This window comes from Pongo abelii, chromosome 1 (assembly GCF_028885655.2).
Source record: "Pongo abelii isolate AG06213 chromosome 1, NHGRI_mPonAbe1-v2.0_pri, whole genome shotgun sequence".
In the NCBI taxonomy this organism is placed as follows: Eukaryota; Metazoa; Chordata; class Mammalia; order Primates; family Hominidae; genus Pongo; species Pongo abelii.
In genome coordinates, this window is record NC_071985.2 from 68751710 (window position 1) to 68767836 (window position 16127).

The window sequence follows — 16127 nt, forward strand, 5'->3', positions numbered from 1 at the left end:
TCTTTCAAACAATGTTGCAGTGAATAACTTGGTACATACTTCATTTTGTCCAAAAGTGACTAGGATAAATTGCTAGGAGTAGAAAGCTAAACAACAGGTGTGTGCATTTGTCACTTTTGTCACCTATATAGGCTGTATAGATTTAGTGTCCCATTGGCAACACATAAGAGTTTCTGTTCTTCATACCTTCACCAACAGTGTATAAACAAATTTTTAATCTTTTGTCAATTTGTTAAGTAAAAAATGGTGAATGCTATCTCTGTTGTTTTATTTTACTATTTCTCTTATTATGAGTAACATGAAGCAGCTTTGTATATGTTTGTAAAACACTTGTGTTCCTTTTTCTATGAACTCTCCGTTCATACCTTTTGCAAATTTTCTCACTGTATAGTATGTCATTTTTCTTGTTGATGAAGAGAAGGTCATTATGCATTAGGAATATTAGCATAATTTTTCTGGTTTGACATTACTCTTCTGAATTGACTTTTGTTCTTTTTCCCATGCATAATTTTAATGCAATGGAAGTTATTGTTTTTTTCTCTATGGCTTCTGTTTTTAGTGTCATACTTTGGAAGTTCTTCCCTGTTCCAACATGGTCATTAGATCCTTTTTTACTCTCCCAAATTTCTTTCTATCATTTTTAAATATTTAAATCGCTGACTTCTCCTGGTATGTATCCTGATATAAGAAGTGAGGTATGAATCCAACTTAATTTTTTTCCAGATGGCTACCCAGTTGTCTCAACACCATTTATTGAATAATTCATTTCTTTTCCTGAATGATTTGAAATGCCATCGTTATCAGAAGCTAAACTCCCAATAAGTTTTGGTCTATTTCTGGACTTCTTATCTCATTGCAACTCCAAGATGTCCTACACTATTTTATTTATTGTAGGTTTATAATATGCATTACAGTATATCTTGTAGGGCTCATTTCCCATTGATTTTTATTGCTTCTTTTTTCATATGAACTGTTAGGTTTCTTGGGATTTCTTTTAATTTATAGGTTAACTAGGCAAAACTGATATTGACTATGACGTTGAGTCAGTTTTTGGCAAATTATATTTTCCCAGAAAAGTATCCAATATGTCAGGCTTTACAAAGTTGGAACTGACCACCCTCAGTTTCAATAATTTGCCAGGACTCACATAACTCACTAAAAGCTGTTACATTGTGGTTAATGGTTTATTATAGAGAAAGGATACAGATTAAAATCAGGCAAGAGAAGAGGCACGTAGGGCAGAGTCCAGGAAAGTTCCGAGCACAATGCTTCCAGTTGCCCTCTCCCTGCGAAGCCATGGAAAATGCTGCTTTCCCTGGCAGCAATGTGTGACAATACACACAGAATATTGCCAAACAGAGAAGCTCACCTGAGCCTTTGTGCCCAGAGTTTTCATTGGGGCTCAAGAACACAGACATAATTGACTGTCCATGGGGCTGACCTTTCCTCTCTGGACCCACAGGAGGTAGAGCAGATACCATGTGCTCCCAGCTCCCATCATAAAACACATGGGATTTGACTATCCAGGGTGGCCTACGGCTCCCAGGTAGACAAAGACACTCTTATCAGGCAGGACGTTCCAAGGATCCAGAGCTTAACTTCCAGGAGCCAGGACAAAAGCCAAACCTCTCTTTGGGTAAGGTTAATTCTTAACTATGTAAGTTTTTAAATTTTCTTACATGTAGTTGAGCAAAATAATCCCTAAGGATTCTTTTAATTTCCTTTATCTATAGTTATTATCCCGTTGGCATTTCCTTTTTTCTTTTATTTTTTAAGAGCAGGGTCTTGCTCTGTCAACCAGGCAATAGCATGATCATAACTCACTGCAGCCTTGAACTCCTGGGATCAAGTGATCCTTCTTCCTCTGCCTCCCAAGTAGCTGGAGCCATAGTCACGCACCACCACACCTGGCTATTTTTTTTTTAATTTTTTTAGAGACAGCATCTCACTGTTGCTCAGACTGATCTTGAACTCCTGAGCTCAAGTGATTCTCCCACCTCAGCCTCTCGAGTACCCCTTAGCATTTCTTATTTGTGCTTCCTCTTTTCTTTTCTCTTGAGAGGGTTAGCTGACAATTTAGAAATCTTACTGTTTTTTCAAAGAATTTTATTTTGAATGTATTTATTATGTATCAGTTTATCAATTATAAAATATTTTTGTTTTTTAATTAATTGATTTCTGTTTTAACATTTATTAATTCCTTTCTGCTTTCTTGACATTTATTGCCTTTTTTCTAACTACTTCCATTGGATGCTTATTTCATTTTCTCATTCCTGTTTAATTTTGTATTAATTCATTATAAGACTATGCATATTAATCAGAGTTATCCAGAGAAACAGAACTAATCGGATATCTATGTAGATATGTATTAAACTGTTATGAGGAATTGGTTCACACAATTATGGAGGGTGAGAATTTGTAAGATCTGCAGTCAGCAACCTGGAGACCCAGGAGAACTGATGGTGTCATTCCAGTCCAAGTCTGAGGGCCTGAGAACCAGGTGAGCTTATGATATAAGTTCCAGTCCAAGCCTGAGTCTGAAGACAGGAGAAGATTGATGTTCCAGTTCAAAGATAGGCAGAGAGAAAGAGAGAAGATTCTCTTATTCTGCCTTTTTGATCTATTCAGGCCTTCAACGAATTGGAAGAGGCTCACCCACATCAGGAAGGGCAGTCTGCTTTACACAGTCTACCAATTCAAACACTAATCTCACATAGAAACACCCTCAGCCAGCATGGGGTCTCACACCTGTCATCCCAGCACTTTGGGAGGCTGAGGCAGGTGGATCGCTTGAGCCCAAGAGTTCAAGACCAGCCTGGCCAATGTGGCAAAAACCTTGTCTCTACTAAAAATAGGAAAATTAGCTGGATGTGGTGGTGCACACCTGTAATCCCAGCTACTCGGGAGGCTGAAGCATAAGAATTGCTCGAACCTGGGAGGAAGAGGTTGCAGTGAGCCAAGATCATGCCACTGCACTCCAGCCTGGCTGACAGAGTGAGACTCCATCTCAAAAAATAATAATAATACAAAAATTAGCCAGGTGTGGTGGCATGCCTGTGATCTCAGCTACTCAGGATGCTGAGGTGGGGGGATCACTTGAGCCCAAGACGTGGAGCTTGCAGTAAGCCAAGATCATGCCACTGCACTCCAGCCTGGGTGACAGAGCAAGACCCTGTCTCAAAAAAATAATAATAATAATTTTAAAAAAGAAACACCCTCACAGACACACCCAGAATAATGTTTGACCAAATATCTGGGCACCCTGTGTCCCAGTCAAGTTGACACATAAAATGATCCATCACACTAAGCATTTTCCTCTGGACACTGCTTTAAGTGTACCTCCTAAGTTCTGGTAAGTGATGTTTTCATTATTGCTGTTTTATAGATAATGATTCCATCTTGAAAATGTCTTGTGGCTTACAGCAGGAATATTTTGCTACTAAATTTTGACCAATGAGTAGGTACAACGACTTGCCTTTTCATATGAGGTTGATCTGATTCTTATGAAGCCAATACGAAGGTGAACCAGAACCTTCTCAGGGCCCAGAATTTGCTTTGAAAAAATTCTCTCAAAACTTGAAAAACTCATTTAAATATCAATGGAAACACACATCTACCTGCCTAGATGGGTTTCTTAACAACCAAGGTCAAAAGTTTCCCTATTGGATCTCTAATCTAAGAGGAAAAAAAGAAACCACCAACTCTTTCTCATTCAAATGTTCATAAATAATAATATTATTAACAATAATTATATTAGCTACCATAAGGCTGGGCACGGTGGCTCACACCTGTAATCCTAGCATGCCTGTAATCCCGGCATTTGGGAGGCCAAGGCAGGTAGATCACCTGAGGTCAGGAGTTCAAGACCAGCCTGGCCAACATGGTGAAATCCCGTCTCTACTAAAACTACAAAAATTAGCTGGGGGTGGTAGTGGGTGTAATCCACTACTGTAATCTCATCTACTTGGGAGGTAGAGGCAGGAGAATTGCTTGAACCCAGGAGGCAGAGGTTGCAGTGAGCCGAGATTGTGCCACTGTACTCCAGCCTGGGCAACAGAGTGAGACTCCATCTCAAAAAAAAAACAAAACAAAACAAAAAAATAGCTACCATAATGCCATCTGATGTATGTTTTCAGTGCTTTATATATGTCATCTTATTTACATTTTACAACAGTTCTAAGATGGAAATATCACTCTACATTTTAAAGATGAGAAAACCAGGCTTCGAAGGGGTTACATAACTTACTTAGGATCACACTTCTTTCTAAGTGGAGAAGCTAGGATGTCACACCAGCTCCGATTTAAAACCTGTATATTTTTTCAGGATAATACCTTGCCTCTTTTGTACACTCCTCTGCCCTGACTTGCAGCAATAAGATGGTTCTGCCTCCCATGACAAAACTTATTTTCTAGACAGGGCAAGTACGTCTGCTGTGGTCCACTCTCAATTAGGTAGAAGTCCAGCCTGGAATTGTGGAACTGCAATGCAGCAGGCCACCTGGCCACAGAAGGCCTTTGCCTGTAGAAGCCATATGGATGAAGAAGACTCTGAGCCAAGCACTAATGCAGAGAAAGGGGATGGAACAGGGGTGGGGGCTGGGGAAGGAGGGAGCTGGCACAGCTGCTTCCAAAGGGGACGTCATGATGGGCCATCAGTACTGACCACAGAGCCTGCATGTGCTGGACACACCAGTCACCCATGCCAAGACCATTAAGTTCATCTCAGCTGTCTGGCAACTGCCCTCTAATGAAACAAGCAAACAACTTCCTATATTTGAGGTTTCAGTTAGTGTTGTTGGCCAAGTTTCAGTGGGAACCGGAGAAGACGACCACACAGGGGCTGCAGACCCTGAGAGCAGCAGCCCAAGCCAACTTCAGAGCGCCTGCCAGCTGGGCAGATTATCAGCGTCCTGCTGCAGAGAGATAAGGAACGTTCTGATCCAGCCCCAAGAAGTGCAGGGCTTTATATAGCAGCTTGAGTAGGCTGCAAGGGAATGTCCTGGCCGAAGCCTTCTCCATAGCCAAGAGAGAAGGGAGTGGGTGGAGAGGAAGGCGGGAGCTTTATAAATAACCCGATGTGTGCTGATCTGCTCAGTGGCCTTGTCTTAGCAAAGCCTGAGGCCTGGGGGAGGAGAGGGACATTTACAGATGACCTTTATTTTCTTTATCACTTCTCTGTATTTTCTAAGTTTTCTGTGATGAACTTGAACTCCTTTTATAATCAGCAAGTATGAATACAATTTTAAGAAAGCAAAAAAGAGAGGCATAAAAAGAATTCCTTTGGTTGGAGATTTTAGTGACCATCTTTACCCACTCAGAGGTTCCCAAACAAGCCCCAGTGCTCTCCTCCCTTCTCTGGTCTCTCCCAGCAGGCCCCCTGGGGTGCCTGTACTCACCTATGATGCAGGATCTGATCAGTTTTCTTAGCTCCTCCCGGGTTCCCGCATCCCCCATACTCTCCCCCTGCTCCCACTAATCCAAATGTGGCTGTCCTTGGCCTTATTGTTTTTAAAAAAGGTGTCCAGGTCCCTCATCTCTGCTAGAGTACATAAGCGTTACTTGGGTACGTCCCCCATGCCTGCTACACTAGCTTAATAATGGGTAAAAAGCCATGGACTCCTTGTACAGGGTGTGATTCATACTCTCTGTGCCTCAGGGTCCCTTTTCTATAAAATGGTGATAATAAGACCACCTGCTTCATAGAGGTCACATTAAGATTAAAATAAGACAGTGGATGTAAACTGGCTGACACACTGGAAATGGCCAATTAAATATTAACTAATTATCACTCCACTGAGCATCCCTTTTCACACTCAGGCCCTGAATGACCACACCTACCAAATGTGACCAGACAGATTTTCACTGTTTCCAAAAATAACTCCTCCCAGGAGGTGTGAAGATTCACCATTGCAACTCTGGCACTGATTCAAAGCAGGAGTTCCAAAAATGTTTTGCGAGGTGACAGGCTCCCAGAATCACAGTCAGCCTTCACAGTGCCCCTTATACGGCTGTAATCCTCATTTGGATGCATGAGTCATGGTAGGGCTACCACATAAACAGATAAATGAATAAACATGTTGTGACTTTGTAGTAATGACCTCATGTAAGCTAAGTTCAGCTCATGACTCTGGGGCAATTTTTAGGACACAAAAGTAGATAAAATATCAACCGATCCCTATTTTTTGAGCAAGTGCTATGTACAAAAAGGCACGGCGCTAAGATGCAAAAATGGAAAATTTTAAAAAGATGAAAGCTTCTGCTTGGAAAGAGATTACACCCTAATCGAGGAAGTAAAATGCAGATACAGGAATAGAAAGCACACTCAGCAAAGCAAGATATGATCCATGCAGGTGATAAGGTGGAGAGTTCAGAAGAGCATGCCTGCTGGGTTCTGGAGGTCAAAGCAGCCTCGTGGAGGAAATTAATACCATTGATAAGTGGATGCCAGGCCTTGTAGAGTTCTGATGCAATCAGGATTGAGTCTGAGAGGAAGGGTCTCACATGTCAATGTCAATAAGGCATGGTGCTAGGTACGCATATAAGTACATCATCTTTTTTGATCTTGACAAGAATCTAGTGTGATGTTACCATTTCCATTTCACAGATAAGAAGACACTGGCTCAGAGAAGCTCAGAGAGGTTAAGTTTTATGCCCAAGGTCATTCACAGCAGAGGCAGGATTCAAACCAGGTTCTACCTGGCTCCACAGTCCATACTCTGGCTTCTACCATCTGGCACTGCTATGGCCTCCCTTAAATCTGGCTCGCAGAACAGACTTGGGCTGTCTGTGACCAGGAGCAGGGCTCTCATTCCATGGCTGTGGCCTTTTAGTAGAGAGGACACTGCCCAGTGTGGCTGGCAAATTCTTTGGCAATATATTGACCTTACATTGCCTGCCAGTAACATGGGATAAGGTAACATGGGATAAGATAACAACTTCTAAGCCTAGATCAAAGTCATAATTTTGATTACAGGTTACAATTTTGTATATTTAATCCCCTGCTTCTACTTTGTAGTATTTTTCTCAGTTCAGCAATTCATCTCTTTTATCACCACAACAATCTATAATAAGCACATGGACTCTTCAGGAATGATGTAGGAGTAAGATAGAAATAAGCTTTCAGAGGTGACCTTTGCCCCCAATTTCCAGTCACGTGGACTTGGAGGATTTTTTGTGATATAACAAATAGCACCTGCTAGTTAGCACTGGAAAAGTCCCCAGATGCATCTGGGAGCAGCCAACATCAGCACCAAGATATTGCCCATATCCACTGGTGTCTTGCCCAAAGCCCATCCAACACCAATATCACACAAGCCTAAGTAAGTTTCACATTCCCCAGGCCATCAACTAGTATTTATCGAGTACCAGGTTCAGGTTCTTAAAACCAGCTGGAAATCACAATCCAGTAACCCTAACTCAATCCCAACTCAGACTGTATAACCATATTCTAATCATGAAGGGAATCTGGGAGGCTCTCTAAAAGAACAGTATTTGTCCCCTCTGAAACTCATGTTGAAACTTAATCCCCAATGTAACAGTATTAACAGGAGGGGCCTTTAAGAGGTGATGGGTCAGGAGGGCTCTGATTAATAATTAATAGTTAATGTGATGAATGGATTGATGAGCTAATGGATTAATGAGAAATCAGGGGAGTGGGTTTGTTATCACAAGAGCGAGTCTGTTATTAAAAGCCAGTTCAGGTCTCTCATGAGCCCTCCACCATGTGAAACCCTGCACCACCTTGAGCCTCTATGGAGAGTCCCTACCAGCAAGGCTCTTGCTCAATGTGGTTTCTTGACCTTGGACTTTCCAGCCTGCAGAACTATAATAATTCCATAAATTTCTTTTCTTTATAAATTACCTAGTCTGAGATATTCAGTTATAGCAACAGAAAATGGACTAAGACAAACGGGAACTCAAGCTGGGAGGGAGCCATAAAACCACTCCCCAGGGAACCAGGGCAGGGTCATTTCAGCCATGAAAAGCCCATTGCAGACATCTTTCCTTCAGCTGGGAGCCCAGTGTTGGGAAGAGATTGAAATAGACATCGTCCCTCTTTCATGAACACATGAATAACAAAACCGATTGAGGAAATGTGACTTAGGGACACAGTAACCGTGTGCTTTCTAACACTGCATCCCAGGATCAGGCAGACTCGCCCTCCCATGCACTAGCACAGCTGCATCCCCCAGGCCTCCCACTGTGGGGCCTGCCTCACTAAGCACCTGGCTGAAAGCAATGATCATACTCTCTATAAGCAGGCAGATCCTAAGAGAGGGCCTGGAAGGGGCTGAGCCACATACCCTCAATTTCCTTTACAGGCTCACTAAGCAGTTCAACTACTAAAGAAAAGAGAGTAAGAGACAGAGAGAAGCTAGGAATGGCACCCTAATCAAACTCCCTCATACGGAAATGTGAATAGAGGAGAAAGTAAGTTCCTCCTCAACACTCATCCCAATTCCATTCTAAGTACACATGAGCCCCTTTTCAAGCCTCCCCAAAATAGTATTATGAGTCGGGCTTTCAAATGATCAATAAAATTCACAACTTGCATAGAGCCACCCCTCATTACACACATACACATACACATAAACATACACATACACATACACATACATACACACACCTACTTAAGCAGGCCTGGGAAGCCTCCTACATGGAAGGTGAAAATGTCCAGTTGCTGAAGACAGGTGAGCTCCTCTGTGGCCCCGTCTCAGAAGTGGACAATAAACATTTCTGAGCCTGGTCTGCTCTCTTGCAGCAGTCTAGGACCAGTCACTGTCTCTTTTGCTTAAAGATGAGTCCATTCATTCGTTCATTCTTTATTCAATAGATATTTATGGAATGCTCACTATGTGCCAAGCACTCTGCGAGGCTGATTGTTCAGGAAACTGAAAAGCCAAAGGTGTTGGCAAACAGCAGCCCCAAACCAACCATTTGCCCAGGCCAGATACCTACTCATCATCCTTGACTCCTCCCCATCCTTCAAACCCCTTATCCAGTAGTCAGCCACCAAGTCCTGACATTCTAGGATTCAAGCATTTGAAAACCTTCCACTTCTTTCCATTCCTTCTGCTGTTCTTTGGTCCAGACCACCATGTTCTCTTCCTTGGATTGCTACAGCAACTATTAATTGATTTCCCTGCTTCTAAACTTGCTTTCATCCAATCTAATTGCCACACCAGTGTGTAGTAAGGAATCTGGCCTCACCTAAGGAGAGATCTGACATTTGTCCCAGCTCCTGGGAGGTAACCTCTAAATCCTTGCAATTTCCCAAGTGATAGGAGTATCTGTGTTATTCGTGGCGGGTCCCTTATTTAGTATGAGAGGACTCAGTGTATGGGTTGACCATGCCAGAAGGACCAACCATGTGGTTAGGGGGTTGGGACTTTGGGCCTCATGATATCAGCCTGACCTCTGGGAAGGGGAGGAGGCCTGGAGATCGAGTCCACCCACAGGGGCAATAATTCAATCAATCACACCTAGCTAATGAAGGCTCTGGACTTCATTATAGTCCAGTAAAAACTCTGGATACCAAAGCTTGAGTGGACTTCCTTCATGCATGTTGTCACATACAATGCTGGCAGGGCACTGTGTCCTGAGGACACAGAAGCTTCATGTTTGAAACCCTCTCAGATTCTGCTGTATGTGTCTCTTCCTTTGGCAGGTTCCAATTTGTATCTTTTTATTATAATAAAACTGTAATCATAAGTATAGCTCTTTCCAGATTTCCATGAGTTGTTCTAGTGAATCATCAAACCTGAGAGTAGTGTGGGAACCCCTGAATTTCTAGGCAACTTGTCTGAAGAGAAGGTGACTCTGGGGACCTCCAAACTTAGGGCTGATGTCTGAAGTGAGGGCAGTCTTGTGGAGACTGTGCCCTTAACTAGGAGTGTGGCTAACTTGTTGTACACAGGCAGGGAGCTTTTCTAAAATGGGATCATGATCATATCACACATCTGCGGATCACACTTGAGGGATGTCTCGCTCTCCCTAGGACGAAGTCCAAATGCCTAAATACGGCTTCCAAGACCTCTGATGATCCAGGCCTGCTTAGTTCTCCATCTCGCCCCCATCCCATTCCCCCTCAAACTTGACATTCCCACTTGTCACTGGCCAGGCTCTCCGTGCTCTCTCACTTTTCCAGACCTTGGGACATGTGGCCACTCATCCTGTAACATTCCCTCCACTCCCTTCTCTTGGCTGATTCCCATGAGTCCTTCAGGTGTCCACTTAGCGGTCACCTCCCCAGCACACCTTTCCACACACCTCCACCCAGTCAGAGCTGGATGCCCACGCCTCTCAATGCACGTAGCTCACGTGCTGAAGTGCCCTGGTCACTGTCTCCCACTCCAGACCATGAACTTTCTGACTATAAGGAATGTGTTTTCTTCCCTGTTATATCCTCCGGTGCTCAGCCGACTGACATACAATTCCAAAGAGATAAATAGCAACGTTACAAGGGAAAACATGACATCAAGGTGAATAGTGTTGAATGAATGAACTCCTGCAGAGGAAGGTTTTGGAAGGCTCTTCATTCTCCTTCATGGAGATGTGAAAGATGCCTGGAGTCAATTATAAGTCATCTTCTAAGACAGTTCCACCCACAGATGGTTAATCTCATTTATTTGGGGCTGATTTTTGTTGGCTTCAACCTCAGAGGATAAACAGTTTGTTTTTGTTTTTGTTTTTGTTGTTGTTTTTGAGAAAGGGTCTCACTTTGTTGCCCAGGCTGGAGTGCAGTAGCGCAATCTTGGCTCACTGCAACCTCTGCTTCCTGAGCTCAAGAGGTTCTCCAGTCTTAGCCTCCTGAGTAGCTGGGACTATTGGCATGCACCACCAATGCCCAGCTAATTTTTTTGTATTTTTGTAGAGATGGGGTTTTGCCGTGCTGGCCAGGCTGGTCTCAAACTCCTGAGCTCTAAGTGATCCACCCACCTCAGCTTCCCAAAGTGCTGAGATTACAGGCATGAGCCAGCATGCCCACCAGGATAAGCTATTTTTAACTTTGTCCCCCAAATTTTGAGAAGTGTCCTGTTCTGAGGCCTGAATGCAACTCTGAATTGCCCTTTGGGCATTTCTTTAACTCCTGATCACATTTCTGCTATTTTATATTTCCCACTCCACCCCATCTACAAGGTTTTAGGGTATTTGTGAAGAAAGGGGTATCGACAATATACTATTTTTAAACATAAATAACTAGATTATGTGTTAAAGTCATATTCATCACTGATTCATACATGCATGAGCATCTATCTATACTTTCTTATTGATCAATACTTGACAAAGCACTTGCTGGAATAGGCGAAATGGCATCTCCTTCTTCCTTTTGGCATTCAGTTAAAACAATCCACACAGGCTTCATCTTCCTTTCTTCTCTTTTTCCTTCCCCTCCCTTCCTGGTATGGAGGAGTCACATAGGGCCCCTATGGGGTACTGACAGAGAGGGGGCTGCTGTGTGGAGTTCATTGATGATATGCCTGCTGGCACCTAAGGATACAGGGCACTAGGGGTGGGGACAGGGAGTAGAGGTGAAAGACACAGCTAGTGTCATTGGGAGATTGATTACGTTACACAAATAAGTAAACTTATTGAGCAAATAAGTACATATCTTGAGGATAATGACAGTCAGGTTTCTTACTGTTGGAGAAGAGAATTACAAATATAGAAAAGAAGGAAACTATAAAGAACACTGAGGTGGATTGGAACTGGAGGTGTGAGTATCATCGACTTACTGTTTTCTAATATATGAACACAGGTAGATAAGGAAATAGTTCTAGATGTGTGTATACACCTGTGAGTGTACATATGCACACATATATTTCCTAGATCTGTCCACTCAACAGACCTAGAAGCAATGACACCTCAGTAACAAGAAGCACACTAATGGCTCGGATCGTGGTTCCTAAACACCATTCTCCGCTACAAGAAGGCAGGGCTCCTTGGAGAGAGAGCTAATTCCAGGCTGGAGAAGGAAAAGTACCATGATGAGCCTTGGTCATTTTGTAGTGCCAGAAAGTAAGACGGTGCTAAGAATGGTGGAGATGTGTCAGAAGGAGGCAGGAGCCAAGCTGAAGGGACTCCACCGGCCATATCTGGAGCAATGTGAACATCAAAATAAACAAGGATGGCAATGGAATACAATCCATTGAATAAAACAAGATTCCCTACTGAAATAAATATGTAAATGAACATAGAAAATGGGAAAGCTTTATATTACAGTAGCCCACCAACTAATAAAATGAAAAGGAATGATGGAAATAGAAAACCATAATTTGGAAACTGTCATAGTTGTGGTTGATTCTGGCAGGAGACATCAATGGAGGCTAAGATTGGGAGATACAAGTTTGATAAAGAACAGGATTATCTCCCCACAAAATGCCATCAATTTAAAGGGGGTAAATAGGGTCTTTATAAGAGATAAACCTGGCAGACAAACGTTGGTACATGACTGGTGATCAAAATAAACAGTTCCAGTTGTGGAATGGATTGACATCCTATGTCTCCTCCTTCCACCCCATGCAATTCGCTGAAATGAGAATAGCATCATTTCTGTGGTGTTCTTATCAAGGGAGCATGACCCAAGTCTGGACACCAGGACATTAGACAGACCCAGGGACGTCCTGCAGAATGAAAGGTTTGTACTCTTTAGAACAGTCGATGACATGAAAGACAGGTAAAGACTAAGAAACTGTTTCAAATTGGAGAAAACTAAAGAGGCACAAGAACCATGCAACTTGTATTCCTGGATATGATCTTGGACTAGAAAGGAAAAAGAGACATTGTTGGGACAGCTTGAAAATTTTGAATGGGGTCTGTGGATTGGATGGCAGATGTGTCCAAGTGCAACCCCTGACTTGGAAGGTTCTATGGTGGCTACATAGGAGATTATATAGTCCTAGTTCTGTAATAAATGATTTAACATGGCCAGGTGCAGGGCTCATGCCTGTAATCCCAGCACTTTGGGAGGCCAAGGCAGGCAGATCACTTGAGGTCAGGAGTTCAAGACCAGCTTGGCCAACATGGTGAAACCCCCGTCTCTACTACAAATACAAAAATGACCCTGGCATCATGGCGGGTGCCTGTAATCCCAGCCACTCAGGAGGCTGAGACAGGAGAATCACTTGAACCCAGGAGGCAGAGGTTGCAGTGAGCCAAAATTGCACCACTGCACTCCAGCCTGGGCGACAGAGTGAGACTCTATCTCAAGTAAATAAATAAATAAATAAATGATTTAATACTTTGCCAAGGACCAAGGGACCAGCTTCCTCACTTCACACAACAGAACATATAAAGATACATTTGAAACATCTTCATCCTTTGTTTATTTTCTAATATAATATGCTGAACTCTATCTAACATCATGGCATGGCCCCAACATCCTCATTGGCCATTTGTCTTTCAGTCTATCGCTAAGAAGTTGTCTTCTTCCTGACCTGCTACTTCCTGGTTTTCTAGCTTCAGGAGCTTTTTGTTCATTGAGGGCGCAAGCTTTTATTCTGCCTTGAAGCACTCTCCCCATTAGCTAGGAGATTTTTTGACAAGAAAGGTGTATCTAAGCCCATTTTCTGTAAAATCTGTCACTGCCTAAGTGGTACCCTGCTGCTTGAGTCCTCATTCGTCTCCATGGCAATGTTCTGAAACTAGTCTGCTTGTGTAAGTTCAAGGCCTATCAAATTATTTACCCTAACAGAGTCTTTGTATCCCACCAATGCACACACAGACACATTCGGTGCATCATAGCAGCAACCTTCAAAAATGTAGCCACAGTTTGGTTTATATTCATTTCAGAAACAACCTCATCTTTTGAACTGGATAGTCCACTCATCAGCTGAGCTTCGTTTACTCATCCATTCATTCATGTGTGTGGGCTTAGTGCGGGGTGACATAAAAACTTACCTCTTCCTTGGGGGCTGGAGTAGGAATCAGGGATGGCTTCATGGAGGAGTAGTTAGCTGACCACTGAAGGAGAAGGGCTTTCCTGACAAAAACAAAGCACAAAAGCATGGAGCTGTGAATGAGATGACCAGGCTGGGGAATGGGGTAAAGGAGGATGGTAATGAGAGGTACAGAGGAGAGGCAAGAGAGAAGGATGGGAACACTCTCCTAAGTATAAAATACTGAGGAGTTGGCACTTTTCTTTAAGGCACTGAGGAAGATTTTATGAGGAAATGCAGCATCCTCCGATTCATGCTTTCGAAAGCTCTCATTTGCTGCTGCAATGAGGTTTGATTACAGGGTAAAGTCTCAGGGGCAGAAACACACTGACGAGGGCCTGAGCAGACCAGAGAGTGAGGGTGCACGGTGGAGATTCAGGTGCCACTTCAGAGGCAGGCTGGGGAGGACCCAATGACCATCAGATGGAGGAGAGAGGGACAATGCAGGGATTTCTGAGCATGTTTAATGTCCAAGAAGGGAGAGTGTGGGAGAGAAGATAAAGAGTTTCATTTGGTACAGTTTGAGGAGTCTCTGAGACATTTAGTAATAAAATTAGATTTTGGAATACCCCCTGTCCTCCAATTTCCCCACACCCTTCATTCTCTATCACAGGCATGAAGCAACCTGATGAGCTAATCTCCACTGAGGTTGAATTAAGATTTAAAGGTTTAACCTGTGACTCCCCCACAGGAATTGCATTTTCATTTAACAGGAGTACCACTTAGCCAATCTTAATCAAAGGAAGGACTCTTCTATAGCGAAATTCCAGGCAATGTGATGAGCAAGTTGGGGAGATGTTTTCAGGCAGGGAGATCTGCCAAACACCCCTCAAATCACATGACAGAGGCTACAGCTACAAACTGTCTTAGTGAAGAGAATTCCCTGTTGAAGTTTCCCCTTCATTCCAAAAAACCCAGTTCATCCCATAGACAAAGGGATCTTCCTCCAGGCAGGACAATGATCTCTTATGGTGGGGTGGCGGGACAGCAGATGTCACAAAGGCCTGGGGTCACTGAGTTCAAGTCCTGGTTCTGCCATTTATTGCTGTATAATCTTGGGCAGTTATTTCACTTTTCTCTAAGACTCGAGTTCACCATCCATTAAACAGGAGTTCAGAGCATTTGCCTCTGAGGCTGTTGTGAGCCCAGATTGAAATCACATGGTCACTGTAAACACTAGTTCCTTCTCCCACCCTCACCTCCCCAACTTTTTACTTCAGACTTGAAACACCATCAGTCATTCTCACTGCCTCCACCATTTATCTCAGTGTCTTTCAATACCCAGTTCACTTAGAGAAGCCTAATTTTCTTCCTGTTCATGCGCTGTTAGCTGCTCTGACAACTCTAGGTGATGAAAACCCATTTGTGTGACACAGGCTGAGCCTCCACACTCAGCGGAGCGGGCTGTGTCTGCGAGCCGCCTGCAGGGGGCAGCATCGGGCAGCGTAAGGCAACGCCAGGGCTCCCTTGTAAAACGCTGGGGTCGGTCTGGGGAGGGCCGCAGAGAAGGCGTTTGAATTCAGACTCCAGCTGACAAAGGATCCATTTTACTCTATGCGGGTCTGACGCAGTCTGTCAGAGAGTCAGGTCTTTGGTAAACAAGAGTGCAGGGAGTGGCTATCCAAAAGCAACCCCGACACGCCCAAGTCCAGCAGCGTTTTTCCCAAACCCACACCAGGACTAGGTTACCTTTTAATAAGCACGGGTGAGAGAAGCAAAAGACATCTCCTTATGGACTCACGGGGCCCTTGCGGATGCGCCCTTCACCCCCACCCCCAGTGAAGTAGTGGGAGACAGCCCTTGACAAGGACAAGAAGGGGAGCTTAACCTCCCCCTCCCCATAAGCATTTTTAGATTTTCCCACACACTCAGCCCCTTCCAGGAGTCCTGAAAAAAACAAAAGAAACAGACACAGATGCTGATTCTAAAGAAGCTATTAATATTGTTGAAAAGACATGCAGATGTGAAGCTGGGACGCAAGGGTACACATGATCATGCTCTGTTTCTGAGAAAGCCTGGTGGCTCCGTGTCCCCAAAGCCCCAAGATGCACAGGCCAACCTGGGATGAATTTCTATGATTTGTGAATTTGTTGACGTGGAAAAACAAAGGGGAAGAATGTTTAAAATCAATCAAGACTGCCCTGGAAGTCCAGAATATGGGATCGCCGAAGGGACAGATGATCAGAGCTG

At 43.6% G+C, this 16127-nt stretch overlaps 1 protein-coding gene across 1 annotated transcript in view; it reads right to left on the reverse strand.

Moving 5' to 3' along the window:
* LOC129057762 (uncharacterized) overlaps positions 1–16127 on the reverse strand; it is a 79983-nt gene that overhangs the window by 24241 nt on the left and 39615 nt on the right. Inside the window, exon 4 of the mRNA XM_054548393.1 lies at positions 13900–13981. Within this exon, the coding sequence (XP_054404368.1) occupies positions 13900–13981 (82 nt within the window). The remainder of the gene's footprint in view (positions 1–13899; positions 13982–16127) is intronic.